This window comes from Belonocnema kinseyi, chromosome 1 (genome assembly GCF_010883055.1).
Source record: "Belonocnema kinseyi isolate 2016_QV_RU_SX_M_011 chromosome 1, B_treatae_v1, whole genome shotgun sequence".
Classification (NCBI taxonomy): Eukaryota; Metazoa; Arthropoda; class Insecta; order Hymenoptera; family Cynipidae; genus Belonocnema; species Belonocnema kinseyi.
The window spans coordinates 130,196,817-130,216,237 of NC_046657.1; the positions used below are offsets into that span (position 1 = coordinate 130,196,817).

A 19,421-nucleotide genomic window follows, 5' to 3' on the forward strand; every position below is an offset into this window, starting at 1 on the left:
ATGTAGCCTCTCATGCCTATGAAGTACCTGTGCAAAAAACTTACAATCGCTATGAAACTAGTCGATACTGATAAAATAAAACTACAATAAAATAATCTGGAATAGATGTATGTACGCAGTAATATCACATACAGTGGATAAGAACTCTTTTAACAGGTCGAAACGTGGAAGAAGAATGAAGGAGAATATAGCTAAAAGCATCGGCAACAAACGCGAATACAATGTGGAGGGGGAAAACAGTTGAACGTAGCGAAGCGACAGTCGCACATGAACGATAGCGTTTTGTTTCCTATTCCATGGACTTTGGTTGATTTTAATCTCACTCCTCTTTGCCCAAGGGCGTCAAAGTGGTTAAGACCGGTAGTAAATGTTTCTTAAGAAAAATAACTTAAAAATAATAAATTAATAACAATAAATTAATACCTTAAAATAATACGCTCGGTTTTTCATAAAGTATAAAAATAAGCTCTATTTTGATGGCTAAGTACCTCGAGAAAAATGATGGCTTTATTATATGTTGTAACGCATATACGTGCGCAGTTTTTGGCCAAGTATGATCTTGCGTGAGCAATACTAACAATGAGAAACTTAGCATGATTTGAATGAAAGTGCGAAAACCCATGTAAAATACGAACTTAAAAATGACTATATATTGAAATCAGATCACTCTCACGAAAAATCTTTTTAAGGGGTTATGAGACCTAGTTAGATGAATAAAATAAAACATGTGTGAGGCCAATCTGTCGATGGCCCAAAAACCGGCCTTATTGACCCTCCTCCTTATCTGAGTTTAATTGATTATCTTGAGTAATAATCATTAAATAACGAAAAAGATTCATTAGAGACATTTTTCGGCAGCGTCAAGCTGAATACGAACGTATAATTTGTTTTACGTTTTTGTAACATTTGTTTCATTGATAGATTGTCTCGAGTGGATTATAATTTTACGCTATTTCGAGCGCTAAACGAGTTTTTGCACCTCAAATATCGCATCTATGGAATCATCAAAAAGTTAGTACTTCATATTTTTATGGACATTTTTGTGAACAAATTCTTTCCTAATAAATTTTACTCAAAGTTAAATTGATTGTTATCAACCTTTTTATAAACGGAAACTTGCATTTATAATTTCTAAGCACCAAAAGTTGCTTACAATGTTCCAAAATCATTAAAAATTCAAAATATCAGATTTTCCATAACCCTAAATCACGAATAAATTTCTATTCCGAAAAAATTAAATGCTCACATATTACTTTGTCTAAAGATAAATAAATTTTAAAATCAACATTTTCCACTTTTAAAAAAATGTGTGCATCTAACTTGAATTGAAAAAAATTTTTTTTAAAAAAGATTTTCGCACAATTCTCAATTTGACAAAAAAATATCCTAGATTTCTAATTTTTTATTACTCTTCACTAGCATGAAATGTACAGATAACAAAAATTTTCGATGATTATTGAACCAATAGAAGATTTCTTTTAAAATTTTTACTTTTAAGTGATTCGATTAATTTAAGTGTTTTTAATCTACCCTACTATTAGAATACATTTTATCATGTATTCTAGCGTTACCACAGGTCTCTAAAATAAATCCCTAAAGCAATTATTGTAAAGTTCAAACATTAATTTTATACTTATGTATTTATAGTTGTTGAAACAGCTCAAGAAGCATTGCCGACTGCTTGTACTAAGAAATTCAAAAAAATCCAGAGACAGGAGGCTTATCAAAAGCAATATACTGTTTAATTCAAGCGATAAATTTTCGTCTTTTATGATGCATTTTTCAGCTGGAGAAGAATAACTAAGAAAACCCGACGTCTATTTTACAGTTTTCAATGAAAAGTGCATGTATATAATTTTAATCCAGATAATAAAACATTTATGTATTATAATTTATAAAGGTTTGATAATTTCCCCTATATTTTATAAAATATGGCTATTTAACAAAATTCTTAAATTTTGAATAAAACAATAAAATTGTTTACATAATAGTTGAGATTTCAATCTAAAAAAAAAATTCCTAACCAAAAATATCATAGTTTATATTTCATTTAAAAAGATGAAATGTATACAAAAGAAAAAGGTTTTTAAATCCAATGCAATGAGTTTTTAGCAAATGAAGATTTTTTTACTCCAGGAAAATAAAAGTTTATTAAAATTATTGAACCTGTAAGTCCAAATACGATTTTTCTTTACAAAAATTGAATTTTTAAACAAAAAATATGACTTTTTAAGAAAAAATTAATTTTTATCACAAAACTGATGCATTTTTACGCAACAAAAATAAAATTTCAAACAAAGAAAATTATTTGCTTTTACCAAAAAAGGAGAATTTGAAAATGAAAATACAATAATGAAAAAATGGAAAAATTACATTTTTATTTAAAAAATTAATTTTAACCAAAGAAAAGGTTTTTCACTGAACTGTTATATTTTCAATTAAAAAATATTAATTTTCAACAAAATAAATAAAGTTTAAACCAAGGAAATAAATTTGAACATTAAAATATTTTCAAAAAATAATTGAATTTTCTTTTAAACAAGATATTATTTGACTTTTCAGGATCAAAATATTCATTTTCAAACAATAAATAAGTTTCTATGAAAAAAGAGAATTTTTCCTCTATCTTTCTCACTGTTAAATAAAGATCTCCATCAATCAACACTCGCACTCCTTCCACATTTTTAGGTAGTTTTGCCGTTGCGGGCCTGTCAGAGAAAGGGTTACTTTCCAATGAAATAATATCACCCTTAAATCACCTAAATTACTCCATAATTTGAGTATCACTTATAGAGTGATCACTATACATTTTCTGAATCACGAAAATTGTGTTTGTTCATGAATGGCCAAGTTCTTGTCAAATAATAATGCAAATGATGTTTTCCGTGCCTACCTTTGTTCTAAGATGTGATTCGTACGTGGTTAGACCTTTGGCAAACTGCATATACCAGTTGAATAAAGATTCACAAATCTCTGTCACTTATTACACTACAATTAAAGTAGTGCTGCAGCCGTATCCACGGATACAAGGAGAAGATACATCGTACCTATTCACGTGTGACCAGGTTTTTCGCCAAAGTAAAAAAAAAATAATAACGGAATTCCCATTAACGCTCCAAATTAATCTATTCAACTATACAATCTTAGAATTTTTTGAAAATCGTAAGTTTAGGTAAAATGTTTGTTTGTTTGGTGAGGCGCGGTAGAAATTAAATTTCGAAAAAATATTTAAGTTGAATGAATTCAAATCATTTACGAAATTCAAGGAATTAGTTGTATTTAATTAAATTAAAGAAGCTACAGTATTTAAGGAATTCAAAAAATTTTAAGGAATTTAAGAAATTCGTGGAATGCGTGAGATTCCACGAATTCTTTAAATTTAAGATGTTCCTGAAATTCTAGCAATTCTTGAAAGTAAAAAAATTCCTTAAATTTAAGGAATTTGTTAAATTTAAGGAATCCGTGAAATACGAAAAATTCAAGAAATTCGTGTAATTCACGTAATTCTCGGAATTAAAGTGAAATCCGCAAATTTAATACAATTCCGTGCATTTAGTGAAATCCTAGAATTCGATGAATTCAATGATACGCTGAATTCGACGATTTTCTCAAATTATATAAATTCATTGAATTTCTTTAATTCAGTAAATTGCTAAAATTCGATGAATTCCTTGATTTTCATGAATTCCTTAAATTCCATGAATCCCTTGATTTCCATGAATTTCTTGATTTTCATGAATTTCTTTCCCTAAAATTCCACAAATTCCATGGATTCAATTGTTTCAGTGAATTGAACGTATTCATTGAATCCCTACAATTCCGCGAATTGCTTGAATTCCATGAATTGGTTGAATAGCATGAATTCTTTAAATTGCATGTATTCTAGGAATTCCAAAAATTTCATGGATTGAATGGATTCAATTAATTACATGGATTCAACGATTTCCTGTAATTCCTTCAATTTCCCAAATGTATTGAATTTCAACTAAAGTTTTGAGCTCCGCCAATTTATTGAATTCTACGAATTCCATGAATTCCTTGAATATCATAAATTCCTTGTATGCCATCAATTCTATAAATTCCATGCATTTTATGAATTCCTCGAATTTCTTGCAATACATGAATTTTTTTAATTCCATGAATTACATGATTTCATCAAATTCCATGAATTCCATGAATTCCATGAATTCCACGAATACTATGAATTCTATTAATTCTATGAATTCCAAGAATTCGACATATTTATTTGATTCTATGAATTGTATGAATTTCAGGAAACCTATGAATTCTATGAATTCCATGAAACCTATGAATTTTATGAATTCCATGGAGCCTATGAATTCTATTGATTCCATGAAACCTATGAATTCCTTCAAATCCATGGAATCCATGGAATCCTTGAATTCTAAAAATTTCTTGAATTTTAACGAATTTCTTGAACTCTGCCAATTTCTGGAATTCCATGAATTCCATGAATTCCTTAATTTCCACGAATGCCTTGAATATCATAAGTTCCTTTTTTATGAATGCCATGAATTATATTAAGGGTGTAGTCTAGTTGGTCACTATCGACACTAGTTAGTCACTCTCGGCACTCGCACACTTCAAATGCGTTTTTCTCAAAACAACGTTTTGAGAAACTGGCCACACGATTTCTTCGGAACCAGTAGGCCGATCCTTCTGAAATTTTGACCACACATTTTACACGAAGTACTCACAAAATGACGTATTACCATGTTAAACTTTTAATTTTTACTATATTTTTTTTACAAAAAACGGCAAAAAAATTTTTTCTGATTATTTTGGTTTTTATTGATTCAAATTAATGAAATTTGTTGAAAATTATTATCCGTATGTCATTTTGTAGCCAATTTTATATCAAATCTAAAGCACTTTGATTATTTTGTTTTTGGTGGCCGTTACCGAGATATCATGTGGCCACCAAACTGCCTCTAAATTATGGCGTTCCGTTCAAATACGGATTTTATATACAAAACTTGGAAAAAAAGCAATTAAAAAAATTGTGGTTTTATATTTCAAGATATTGTTTATCTTACCTATCAATTTTTATATCCATATCTTCCATAGAATGCTTACCAAAAATTCTTAAAAATAGCTTATTTTATTAGCCTACCAACTAGACTACACCCTTCAATGTATGAATTCCATGAATTTTATATATTCCATTAATTCGACGAATCTCATGATTTCTATGAATTTCATGGATTCCATGAAATCTATGAATTCCTTAAAATCCATGAATGCCATGAAATCCTTGTAATCCATGGATTCCTTGAAATCCACGTGTTCCTTAAATTTTTTGAATACCTTAAATTCCTTGAATTCTATGAATTGCATGAATTCCATGAATTCTATGCATTTCTTTAATTCCATAAATTCCATAAATTTAACCAGTTTCTTGCAGCATTCCATTAATTTCTTGAATTTGATGAATTCCTCGAATTTCTTGAATTCAATGAATTCCTTGCATTCCACGAATTCTTTGACTCCCGCGAGAGGCTTCAATTCCCCGAATTTCTTGAATATCTTAAATTCCACGTATTCCTTGAACTCTATAATGCCGTGTATTTCGTCTATTCCATTAATTCCGTGAATTTATGGAATTTCATGAATGATAATAAAAACGTCTTAATTTTTAAGATGTAAAATCTAGTCAAAAATAAATTATAAAAAATTAGCAAATTTAAAAATATATGTAATACAATAAAAAAACCTTAATTACAAAAAAAATTTTACCTTAAAATAAAACAATTATCGAAGTTTAGTAACAAAAAATGTTGTTTCTAAAGAAGAGAACTAAAAACTATAATAAATAAATGAATACATAATTAGTTACAAAACCTCAAAAATAAAGGAGGTTCCTAATGACTGAACATTGCATTCAAAAATTTTCCAGAGCGAATCACATTAGACAAACGATGGATCAACAGTGGTCAGTGCATAAGTCGTAACTTATGTTACAAATTTTATTTTATAACAGCATTTTTCTCTGGATTCCAAACTGTCTATAATAAAAGAGCAAGTCGTACCAGAAACAGGTTTTAAAATTTTTGCTAAAAATATTGTCAAATTATAAGTAGCTGATCCAACAGAAGACACCAATCATCTTAATTTTACGTCAGGTTTGTGAACTTTTTATAGAACATAAGCTAAACTAGTATTACCTTTTTATATAAAATATTATTTTTTTAGAAGGTTTTCCTCTCTATCACTATGATAATTTCCACAAGACACTACTAAAATATTACATTTATCTGCTTTCACGAATATTAAATCATTTTGATCACTTTGGAATGTTATAACTGTTATAAAAAATTTATTATCATTAATAAATTTATTGCTTTTAGTTTGATTTAAAATTAAATCTTTGACTACTTTTCTACAACTTACTTTTTATCATCTTCAATATTTTTATAAATTCTTTGATGTTTGCAATGAGATTATGGAATGTAATTTTGTTGTTGTTATAAGGAATACCATGTTTATTTCCTAAAGCCAAGGTTTCAGCTAACTCATCTGGAATCGTCACATTGGATACATTTTTAAACCACTTGCTCAAATTATTACTCTATAATTGTTTTTATGTTTCAGAATCGATATTTAAGTAAGTTAAATTTTTAATTTTTACTTCTCTTTGCTTACACCTAAGTGCATGTAAACCTGCATCTTATCATATTAAAAAATTAGTTATTGGACTGTCAGTAATTTTTCTTTCAAGTCTATGTTTTGAACAATTTTGAAATTGTCCTATTTAATTTTACTTTTTGAATTTTGGTAAAAATGTCATGATAAACGTTGGTTAACTTGAAATTATTAGTACTACCAGAAATATGAGCTGAAATTAGAGATTCTTTTCTACATTTGATGAGAAAGGTGTGTTCTCTTAGGTTGATCCATTATTGATCCTTATGTTGATCCATTCTCCGATCTCATGACGTGTAAATACATGAATTTAAATTTTTTCAGTCTTACGCTCAAAATAAATTAATTAAAAGGCAGGGGTTATTCCGAATCAAGTTTCTTTAATTGTTAAATCAAAAACCAACATATTGGAATATGCAACGTTTCGACCAAATATGTCGATCTTCATCAGGAAAACATACCGAATATACAATACATTATAAAAAAATCAGAAAATTCCAAAATATATGTCAAACACTAAAAATCTTCATTGCAAAAAAAATTGTTACCTTAAAGTAAGACAATCATCGAAGTAAAAAATTGTGGCTCTAATGAAGATAATTGAAGTTGAAAGAAGATGAGAATTGAATTCATGAATACCATGAATTCCATGAATTTCATAAATTCCGTGAATTCCACAATTTCCCTAGATCCCTTGAACACCTTTTATTCTGTCAATATCTTGCATTTTTATAGCCTGAAAGGTTAAAAGCTGAAAGATTCTGAGCAAAAGAAGGTATTTTAAAAGAAGAAGAAAGGAGTGGTGAAGCCGTGATGTGATAGGGAATGTTAAATTACGAAGGAAAAGGAGAAAAGGAAGCACAGGAATTGGCAGGAAGGGACGCAAAAATGGAGGCTTACGTAGAAATGAGGAAAGAGTCTAGGGTGATGAGTAAGAAGAAGGAGCAGGAAAAGGGAAAAGATCTAGAAGAGGAGTTGTGAAGTGTAAAGGCAGAAGGGGAGGTGTGGAAGATAATCAATATGTTTAGAAAACGTAGCTTGGGGATATGTTAGAAGATACCGAATGAGGAATGGAGGGAAGTTTTTAAAGATTTATTCCCGGGGTCAGATAGATGGAAGGGATATGAGGCGATTAGAAGAACGAGATAGGTAGATAGCCAAGAGCTGAATGACGAGGAGATAGAGAAACATATAAGGAAGTTAAAAGGCAGGGTTGCACGGGGTAGAGAACGAAGGTTGGCCCTTTGGCACACAAGAGGTAACGGGAGGGCTGAAGGGAGTAGTAAAAAGAGTGAGAAGGAGGAGGGATTCCTAAGAGGGTGAAGGGAGAGGTTTATCTTACCAATGCAATGTTTGGGTAAGAAAGTGAAGAAGCCAAGGAAGAAAGAAGAGAAATGGAGAAGGAAATATTGTAAATAGGAGATGAAGTAGTTGTAACAAAATTTTGTAAATAATGGAAGTGTGAGCAAGTGAATTTTTTAAGGCCCCTGGAAGTACCTTGAGAAAGCGTGGATCTACAATTAGTGTGAAGTCATGCTCTACTTTCATTTGGCGCATAGTCTTGAATGATCTAGATCCCAGTAACAGCATAAGTTTGATTCAGAAACAGTATTCGCTTTCAGATTACTATCTAGAAGATTCTTCAGTCGCCGCGTCTACAGGTCAGATTCGCCTTCAAACTCCTGGGTAAAAAAATCCCAATGTGCCATAATACATTTTTTTTATCAAACAATTCGCTCATTCAAATACGCGAATTAAAAAAAAAATATGTTTAAAAATTGTAAATTGCTTCAATTCTTCTTTGAACCTTTTTTCACGTATCTGTCGGCGGTTGGCTGAAAAATTAAATATTTGTTTTTTGGATAGCATTTTCGATAGAGAAATTTGTAACCAAAGGTAAAAATATGTTGGTTAACGAACTTGTTCATTCTTTTACGACCTGAAGAACATCGCCACCACCTGATTTTGTGCATTTTTCAATTAATACGATCAGGCTTTCAACATATAAGTCCAAGTACACAAACGAAATACTTTAATCTGTGCACGATTAAATTTACACTATGATACTTGAAACTGAAAAGTTCATATGCAGGGATAGTATAGTTCACAGCTGTGCACGTGCACAGGTGGGAGACTGCCAAATGTACACGTGCGCAAATGGAAGACATCCACATGTGCACGTGCAGACTTGCGAGAGTCATGTTTAGGCACGTATCAATTAATGGGATTAGCTCATTATTTGCATGTCCGCGTACGCGACTATGCACGTGACAATTAATGCCAATTAATAGGATAAGTTGCTTAAGCAAACATTTCTTTCCATCTCATGTGTTAGAACGTGAGAGCCATTATTGGTAAACAATAGATCCCAACTTTCCGATAAAAATCAAGAGAGAAAACATTTCTCAACCAAAATTAAATGAGAAAAACGTCCAGGACTTCAAATAGTTACATGAAGGGCGCCGCCATTCTGTTAACATTAATTTCTTCGAAACTGTCTCCCTGATATCGAAAGAAGGCGCGAAATCCTATTACAATCAGGGATCCGTCACAAAAAGCACAAAAGACAAAGCGCCTACAGGAAAAATGAGAAAAAAGCAAACTAAATTCTACGTAATTAAAAAAAACACAATTTCTACCCCTAATAGGTGACAAAAAGACCAGTTTTTTCTTCTATTTTAGTCGAAAATGCATAAATTGTATTTTGGGAAATAGCTCATTTCATGGACGTCACACGTCAAAGTTCTAATAAGATGAAATAAAGTAGACTTAATTCTGTGTAAGTACAAAAAAGGAAAAGTTCCTAACTCTAACAGGTCACGAGTATTTAAATCATGTTAAAAAAATTGCTTAAAAAAATGTTTTCTTTTAATTTGTTAATTATTAATTGAAAAACAATATTTTCCGTTTTTTAAACCATTGCATGGTGTAGAGCATATCCGAAAATAATAGAAAAGAGTATTTTACAATAAATTCTTTGCCTTTTTTATAAAATTATTCAAGCTCAAACGTAAGATAGAAATTTCTTCGTTTTGGGACATAATGGGTTAATTTACTATAAAAAAAATTGATAAAATGCTTGAGTTCTCAAACAAAAAGTTAATGTTTCAATTAAATAAATAAAATTGTAAACACAAAGATTAATTTACTACCAAGAAAGACAAATTTTTAGTGAAATTTAAGAATTCTGAAACAAAAAATTTAATTTGCAACTAAAAACATAAATTTTATGACAAAAAGACTAATTTTCCGTTGAAAAAGCGAATTTTTAACAAAATTATAGATGTGTGAACCAAAAAAGTTGAATTTTTAACTAAAAAAAAGTTTTAAAAAAGAGTAATTTACTAAAAAAAAGGGATTTTTAATTAAATTTGCGAGTTCTTAAACAGAAAGTTCTTCACTAAAAGATTAATTTTCTACCAGGAACAATCATCATCTGGAAACTTGCTCAGAAAGTTACCATATTTAATGTTAGAAAAAGATTCCCGAAATTCCCAATAACGTGTAACGTGTAACGCTTCTTTGACTGGGAGTCACTAAAGGCCAATTCATACTGACCGTTCTCTGTTGTGGTTCGCCGACTCTCAGTTGACCGGTCATTCTCACGCATGCGCGGTTCATAGATTAAAGCGAGGTGAGTGACGATGGTTTTTTTTTATGGATGCTTAGAGGTTTATGTGGCAAGTGAGTTGAAATTTTCGACGTTTACGATCATAAAGACTCGGAGTTTCGGCTCTAACCTTCTCTCCAGTGCTCCGGTGGTCGAGGCTATTTCCCTTTCTCCCCAGGTGTGACTGCCGCGACAGACAGGCCCCGGGCGCGGTGTGTAATCTACAATTTTCGCTAGCCAGCGCCGGCCATTTCTAAAGAGCCACGTGCTCAGTTTGCTTTTACTTTTTGTACGTCTCTCCTTAGGTTCTAATTTCTCAAACTTTTCCCGGGGCATGGACCCTTACCCTCCTTACCCTCCTTTTTATCAGGATGTTGAATCTGGCGTGAGAGCTCTGCTGTTCATGACGGGGAGCGCTTCCAAAATCAGAGATAGGAGCCTCGAAAGATTGTGCGACCTTAAATCGAACCACAAACATGTCAAGATGCGGGCAGAAAAATGAAAAAATAAAACGGAAACTACTCTGTGACAAACTATACATGACAGTGACAGCTGACGGTGGTAAACCCCGTATTAATTCCACCCCCAATCCTCGACGCCCTAAAAAAACTCGGTTCCATCCATGGTTTCTGCAACCATTGCCGACTCTCATTTCGGTGCCGAAAGATCCACTAACTCGCTCCCTAAAGTTCACGCCCAACTTCGCTACAGCGAATTCGAATCAGGCGAGTGCCTAATCATAATACAACGTAAAATCAATTATGAAGACGCGAAAAAAGATTTTGCTGTTGATACGACCAGCCGTATTTTACAAAAATACTTTCTCGGCCATATTAGCGACGTTCGTGGCAGTGGTTTCGGGAAAGTCAAGGTCATGGCTAAGTCTGCCAAGTCAGCTAATATGCTGCTTTAAGAAATCCCCCAAAAAATCAACGGCTTAATAACCCTCATTCCAGCCAGCTTTGCAACGTGCCAAGGTGGAATTCGCGGCGTATCCCACAAGATTTCTAAGGAAGAAATTGTTCAGAATCTTCAGATTTTAGGTCCACTCAGGGATAGAGTCACGATTCTGGATGCCTTCTGTCTAAACAGAAAAATGAAAGACCCCGAAACCCAGGAAACTAAATTTGAATCCTCAAAGACTGTCCTTATTACTTTTAAAAGAACGTGTCTTCCAGAAAAAGTCTCTCTCTTTTTGGCCTGTTTTCAGTGCCTACCTTCATCAATGTTAAAACTTCGGTGACGTGCACCCAACTTTAAGACTCGATTAAAGATTTGAATTGCAGCTCGGTTGTGATAAGCGCTGACTTAAACTGCCACAATTCTCTTTGGGGCAGCTCGGATAATTGTAGAGGAGGAATTGAACTTTGCTCTGTCTTGGTTAAGACAGATCTGACCCCCCTCAACACAGGAGAACCCACCTTTCATACCCGGCCTGGAAGATCGCCATCAATTATTGATCTGACCTTTGTTTCTCCAAATCTATACACACTCTCCTCTTGGGAGGTTTGGAACGACTCTTTGGGCAGCGATCACTTCCACGTTATTTCTAGCATAGGAGTTTTAATACCAATAGCTCTATTTCAGTCACATGGACATAAACTTTAATGCTATGCTCGTTGCGTGTCCAAAGGCTGAACTTGAGGTTGATGTCCACCGCCCTAGCCCTCCGGGGAGGCGTTTTATTCCTGCTTTGTGGTGGGACGAAACCTGAGACGCAGCAGTCGAGGAGAGGAAGGCGGCTTTACCCACTTTCCGACGACTCAAGAAGAATGCAAATTATATCAATCTTAATAGAATAGTGGCGAAAACTACGCGTACTCTCAAGACTGCGCGGAGGATCAATTTTAGAAAATTCTCCGAGACCCTAGATAGTTCGACACCGATCTCAAGGGTCTGGCGAGTTGCCAAATGTTTTAAAAATAGATTTACACAGCCTGCACATGCCTCCTGTTCTGCAGACAGGAGTACGATTGAAAATTTGCATGCTTTGGCTGAGGAACTTTGCCCTCCAACTGCGTTATTCGACTCCTTCCCCGAAAACTTCTCGAGAAACGAATTTCTGGAGGCTCCGTTCACAGAGTCTGAGCTCTCCATCACCTTAGCCTCACTGAAAACCAAATCCTCTCCAGGTTTAGATGGAATTGACTATAACATCATTTAAAGATTCCCTAATGAAGTCAAAATCACTCTCCCTAACATCTTCAATGAAATCTACCAGTCTGAATCTTTCCCTAAATCATGGAATGAATTTCTCGGTCTTTTTATTCCAAATTCAATTCCTGGACAATTCCGTCCAATATCCTTAGCATCCTGCCTGTTTAAGGTAATGGAGAAACTTATATTCAACAGACTCTCTTGGTACGTGGAGCCAACCATCTGCTGTCGCCCCATTAATGCGAATTCAGGAAGAGAAGATTCTGCCCTGACAATTCCGCTATCTTGTCAACCGAGATTCTCTCGGGTTTTGAAATAGAGAGATCGTTGCAGACTTCTTCCTGGATTTAAAGGGAGTATTTCCCAGTGTTAATCCTCGAATTCTCATTGAGGATTTTAAGGAAATTGGTCCCCCCCCCCCCCCCCAGATGGCTCATTTTAATTATAGATCTACATCTTTCAAAAATGTTTACTTCCAGATCAACGGACAATTAGTAGGTCCAAGGTTGAGCACAGTTGGCCTCCCACAGGGAAGCATCCTTAGCCATATTAACTACTCTATCTACACTAGGAAAATTCACACGGTCATCCCTAGAAATTTCCTGATAATAGAATTTGCAGATGACATTGCCATCATCTGTTGCTCTGTGGATCCTGTGGTTTGTATGCATTCTCTGCAGCAGTGCCTGAATGCATTCTCGGAGTTCCTGGACAGCAGGGGACTCGAAGTTTGCCCTGAAAAAACCAAACTGGTCCTTTTCAAACGACGCAACCTTGATATGGACAATGCTCGTTACACCCTTTCACTAAATGGCGTTATTATCCCGCTATCTCCATTAGCTAGATTCCTGGGTATTATTCTTGACCATAGATTTACGTTTGAATTCCACTTCCAATATCTTGGTGACGAGATACGTAATGTCATAAACATTTTCAAAATTCTTAGAGGGTCTCTTAGAGGGTCTTTTAGAGGATGAACTGACCTTGATCATCCCCTCCCAGATAAATTACTGCAACTATCGCGTGATACGACGAAGAATAGAAAGAACATTAAAAATCAATTTGTACTTTTGAATGCGTATGTAAATGTTCAACCCTTTAAATATCAAATTCACAAACCAGACGCACACCCCCACTATGAATTCCCGTACGAAGACCACTTGCTCTCTCCAAATATTGATCTTTCATTAGGAAGCTTAGTCCAGAACTGTCCAGACCCTGCGGGAATCTTAAAGGATATAGTAGACGAAAAATTTCATGACCCTCTCCCATTCTACACAGACGGTTCAAAGTCTATGGCTGAGTTCATCGCGGGCTTTGTTGTGGTATGCCCTGGAGCCAATTTAAATCTCTCATAGAAAATATCTAGTTTTTCCTCGATTTTTTTCGTAGAAGCTATTGCCGTCTTGTACACATTAGATTACATTATAAAGCATCGCTTTCCTAAATCAGTAATTTTCACAGATTCACTCAGTGCTCTTCAAAGTATAGATACCATTTTTCCTAGCTCCATCAACTCATGTCTAGTTTATATAATTATAAACCGGTTAGCAATTCTAAACAAGCTCAACTGTACAGCCTCCTTGGTTTGGATACCCTGCCACAGTGGCATACCCGGCAACGAAGCCGCGGACCTGGCAGCCAAAACTGCATTCAGAGATGCAACTCTCTTAAACATTTCCCTTCCATTCTCTGATTTTTTCAATATAACTAATGAATGCCAGCCTGGCTCGGACAAACATAATTTCTTCTGAAAGCTGTCCATGTGACCCTAATATTGAAGAAGACTTAGACCATGTAGTTTGGGCAAGCCCCAGATTCAATACTCCTAGAATAAATCTTATCAAATTTTTAATCAAAATTCTAAAATGTCCTCCTCCATACTGTAGCTATGAATTTCTAGCAAATCCCACAATTAGGATGGTTACGCCAGTTTTCTTGTTCTGGAGGGAAACCAACTTACAAAGATAATAACCTGTCTCTTTGTTCCTTTCTAAATTTTAAATATATTATTTTCCTTTTGCGTTATTTTCTCTTTAATGTTCTTTTCGAATATTGCGGCCTGTGACACTTCAAGTCGGGAAACTGGGCTGACTGCCCCATCAGCTGACAGGCCTTGTGGCTTTAGCGAGCGCTCTCTTTGGCTACGATTGCGAACGGCAGCGTAGAAATTTAAATCGAACCTAAATGCTCGAACCGAAATGGAACGGGAACCGGGACCGAGTACGCGCTGATTCGCTGAGAGTCCAACGGGACCGGCGAACCGCAACCGAGAACGGCTAGCCTGAATTGGCCTTAACGCCAACCCATTACCAACCGTACGATTTGTGAAATCCCCCCTTTCCCCCTAAAGTGGTACCGTAATTTTTAGAGGATCCCTGATCTTCGCGCGGCAATATTAAGAAAGTCGGGTATGAATTTTAGGAGAGTAGGAAAAGGCGTAGGCGTGAAGACAAAGCCCGCACTCGGAAGGGGTCCGCTTTGGCAGGTGCTAACTCGCGACCTAATTCCGTGAAGAAAATATTATTTTTTTGAAATTACAGGCCTTAACGTCTACTTTAATTCATCTGGTGACCATTTGTAGATGCGATGATCAGGATCCAAAATACAGGAAAACGAAAAAACATGTATTTCTTGTCAAAAAATCAAAAAAAATCGAGGTTTTCTGGAAGACCGTAGCATCTAGACTACCGGACATAGAACCATATTTCTGTGTTTCGTGGCAACATTCTTGTTATAAAACCTCACTTAGATTATGCATCCTAAAATGAAAAACTGGAGAGAGAAGAATTCGACCTAAACATTGCCGTCTGAAAAAACCAGATGGCTAAGTCACACAGGATCAAAAATGAAATTTCTAAATTTTATTAAAAACCCGTAAAAAAGCTTCTCATACCATAAAGTGTCTAGGAATCAATATTAGACTAGGTTTAATATGAGTTTTGTTTCTCAAGTTTCCAGTGTTTTCAAATGATAAATTACACATAGCAAGATTTTGTTATTATCTTTATTTGCGCTAAACCTTGATAAATGACTCGTCATGTAACGGAAATGATATACAATAAGGCAGTCGAAACAGCGACTATTATCATTTTCCAACTATTGAGTTCATTGTCAAAAATCGTTAGTTAGCGAGTTGCTTTTTAAAAAAAACTTGATTGGAAAATCATTGCCTTAAGTTTTAGTTTTCTCAAAATGACAGAAAAAGTAATATTCGTTTTCTTATCAGGTAAGTAATCGTCTATAAAAAAACATACTGCCTCCGAGGAGAGTTTTGTCAAGAATATCTTCCTTTTGTCAAGATATGTGCCTGAAATTATTAAATACGGCAATAAATATATGTATCGCAGCACTGATTTCTGTTCTATTTCAGTTTTATAAGTATATTTGATAAGAATGAAATCAATTGTTTCTTCGACCATCAATTTAAATATTAGTAAGAATTGTTCGTAGGTCTTACGGTCTTCATTAAATTAAAAGAATAAAAACGAAATAACTGGAAAGTTCCTTTATTAATATTCTGACAATTTTTTTAAAGCTCTTGTTTCCACATATTCTAAAATTGAATTGGAAACTATAGGCGATAATGGTAAACCCATAGGATAATCATTTAATTCTTTATAATATTTTCCATTAAAAGCGAAAATTATGATGTCGAAAACAGTTCTAGTAGCGACTAAACATTTATTTTTCGTTATTTTAGTTAGATTTTTATATTGTATTAGTTTTTCTTCAATGTAGTCTGATGTTAGATCAAATAAAATGTTATCAAACATTGAAATATATTTGTCTAAAGAATGTAAGTAGGAGATCCAATTGTGGATACAATTAATATCAATTTCAATTTTTTTGTGTGCACTTTTGTAAGAGAATAAGCTTTAGCTACAGTACTTCTATGTGTTTTTAATTTATATGCCGTTTGTTCATTTAGTTATCTTATTTCTCCCATCGAATAGCTTTCCCAGTGGGCAAAAACATTAAGGACGTCCTCGAGACGGCTTTGGGACATCCCTAAGACGTCTTTTATAACATGTCTTTTGGACGACCTAGAGATGCTCTTAAAACGTCTAATGTCAGTACGAAAGACGTCCGGAGAACGTCCATGTCTTTAAGACGTCCTTAAGTCATCTTTAGGACTTTGGATGTCTTAGAGACGTTAATTGGACTGAAATAAGACGTACTTGGAACGTCCCAAAGACGTTCTTGGGACTTTTAAAATTTTGTGCCCACTGGGAATTATCATTACGTTTTTCTTCTACTGTTTTGAACAAGATTATTTTTTATCTTTTTATATAAAGTATCATTGTTGCGCATGTTTTCCATAGTTGTATTATGATTATCTCTATGAGCTGCTACCGTTATGTTGCCTTTATCTGTATTTACAAAAACTCAATCTTTATTGATCTTTCGAAAATGTTCCACAAGGTTAAAATATTTGTCAAGGTTCTTGAACTTATCATTTCGATTATGGTTTGAGATTAATTGAGTAACTGTTTTTCTGATACTAAGTTTCTGATCATCATGCTATACATTTTTTAAACAAGTTTCTATGCTAGCAACCATGTTATCCATGGATAACTTATTAACATTAAAAGGAGTACCAAATTTGTCACCCAGTGCAAATGTTTCAGCTACCTTATCCATGATTTCGACATTTGAGATATTTTTAAAGCATTTTTACATTCTCATCAGAGAAGGTATTAGACTTGTGTAAAATTTGCCCCCTTCCCCTAGTTTTCATCAAATTTCTACGTTTTGAGACCCCCGGATTCTTAAAGCATGTTTTTACTAATGTGTCTTTCTGTCTGTCTGTGAGCCTGATAACTTTAGAGAAAATTAATTAAATTTTTAATATTTCTGAGACCACTTTTTTCAAAATTCAAAAATTCTCTTTCCGGTTATTCGTAGTATTCAAAAAGTCGAACAATTTATCCTAATGACTTTTTATAAAAAATAAAAAATTACCAGAGTGAGGAAAAGAAAAATGTTGCTTTTTGAAAGCCCCGCAAGATTATTACAATAAATTTTTTTAATTTTCTTCAAAAATACACAATTCCAATTTTGACAGCATACAAAGTAATGAAAAATCAAAAAATTACATTTTTCGGCCAAACTATGCAAAATAGGATAAGAGATGAAAATATAAAAATTGTGCATTTGAAAAAGATCTACAAATTTTTTTTCAACCACTTTTTAATAGGATGCGTAATTTTGGCTTTAATCATTAAAAACATCATTAACAGTACCAAAAATATGCCCCTGCGTGGGGACATTCTTATCCCAACTTTTGTCTTTAAATTTTTTTTCGTCTCGTGTGTGGGGTTTAAAAAAATTTAATTTTGTATATTTTAAATGCTATTTTTTAAAGATTAAAACCAAAAAGAGAATTATCATAAAGTTATTCATGACAAATAAATCATGTTTACATTCTCATCAGAGAAGGTACTAGATTTTTGTAAAATTTGACCAGCCCCCTCAGATTTTGTCAAAAGGTCCACGTTTTAAGACCCCCTGAATCCGAAAACCAGGTTTTTACAATTGTTTTTCTCTGTATGTCTGTAAGCCTATTTTGAAAATTTTTGAGTCCACATTTTTACATAATTCAAAAATTCTCTGTACACTTGTTTATATTACTTCAAAAAAAAAAACTATGCAAAATAGAAAATAGGTCAAATTATGCAAAATAGGAAAAAAATGATGAGACAAACATTGTGTAGCCAAAAAAATAAAGACAAATTTGTTATGAACCACTTTTTTATAGGACACGTAGTTTTTGTTTTATTCATAAAAAAATTGAAAATACAAAATTTAAATCTTTCGACATACGACACAAGCTAAGAAGAAAAAAAATAAAACTTTTTCGCCGAAAGTAGAGCAAAAAAAAATTTGTAATAATGTTTTTTTTACATTCTCATCAGAGAAAGGTATTAGATTTCTGTAAAATTTGACAACTCCCAGTGTTCATCAAATGTCCACGTTTTGAGACCCCAGAATCCGAAAAATAGTTTTTTTTTTCATATAAGGCCGCCTGTTGGTCTGTCTGTTTGTGTGCCCGTCTGTGAGTACGACATTTAAAAAAATTATTCTATTAGATTGGCCTCTGGTACACTCTTTGAGTGTCCTAAACTAAAGGTTAAGTTTGTTAGTCAGCCATTTTGGACATAAAATACAAAAAGTGAGCATATTTTGAATATTTTTGAGACCGCTTTTTCCATAATTCAGAAATTCTCTGTATGGTTATTCATAGTATTCGAAAGGCCAAAATGTGTATCATAATGACTTTTTTCATTAAACAAAAAATTACCAGAATTATAGCATTTACAAAATTCCGAAAAACACAAGAAAATGAAGCTTTTAAGCCAAGTAACGAAAGATATGAAAAAAGACAAGATATGAAAAAGTTTGACTTCTGAATGACCTACAAGATAATCATAACAAATTTTGCAATTTTCTTGATAAAATCAAAATTTCCAATTTTGACAGCATACAGAATAATGGAAAATCCAAAAAATACATTTTTTCATGCAGCAATTTCACAGTATTTATTAAAAGATTCTCAAACCGTATAAAAACGGTAAGGTTTCTCAGTAGACCGTATGTGTAAAGTTTAAATTATAAAAAAACACGGGAAATGAGCAAATTCAGTTTATGGAAAAACGACAGAAGTTGCAATAAAATTTCTTATAACAGATTTTTTTTAAATAATGCGCTTTTTTTTTGAAGGGACCATGAAACTAAAGAAAAAAATTTATTTTTTTTTAAGACGGAAAATGTTAATTGAAATTTCGGACATCAAAAAATCTATCGCAGTTGACAGGCTTTGGCTGCCTCGCGAATTAGTGAGAGGCTTCAGTTTGAAGCATTCTTATATCCTTGACGATTAATCTCAGTTGCGAGAAAGGGTAGAGCTAGCGCTGCGCGCCGATCAATGCGGAACTAATAAAATCAATCGGCCTGTGCGGCTGATTAGTAGCGGGAAATTTAAATTAGT

General features: G+C 33.5%; 1 protein-coding gene across 3 annotated transcripts in view; it reads left to right on the forward strand.

Annotated features, from left to right (window-relative positions):
* Positions 1-19,421, forward strand: part of LOC117170681 — a 119,220-nt gene that overhangs the window by 43,359 nt on the left and 56,440 nt on the right. Inside the window, exon 6 of one of the 3 annotated variants that reach the window (XM_033357650.1) lies at positions 1,648-1,801. The exons of the other annotated variants lie outside the window; for them this stretch is intronic. Coding sequence (XP_033213541.1) covers positions 1,648-1,745 — 98 coding nt within the window. The 3' untranslated portion in view covers positions 1,746-1,801. Of the gene's footprint in view, positions 1-1,647; positions 1,802-19,421 lie in introns of those variants that run through there. 3 annotated transcript variants of the gene reach the window in all.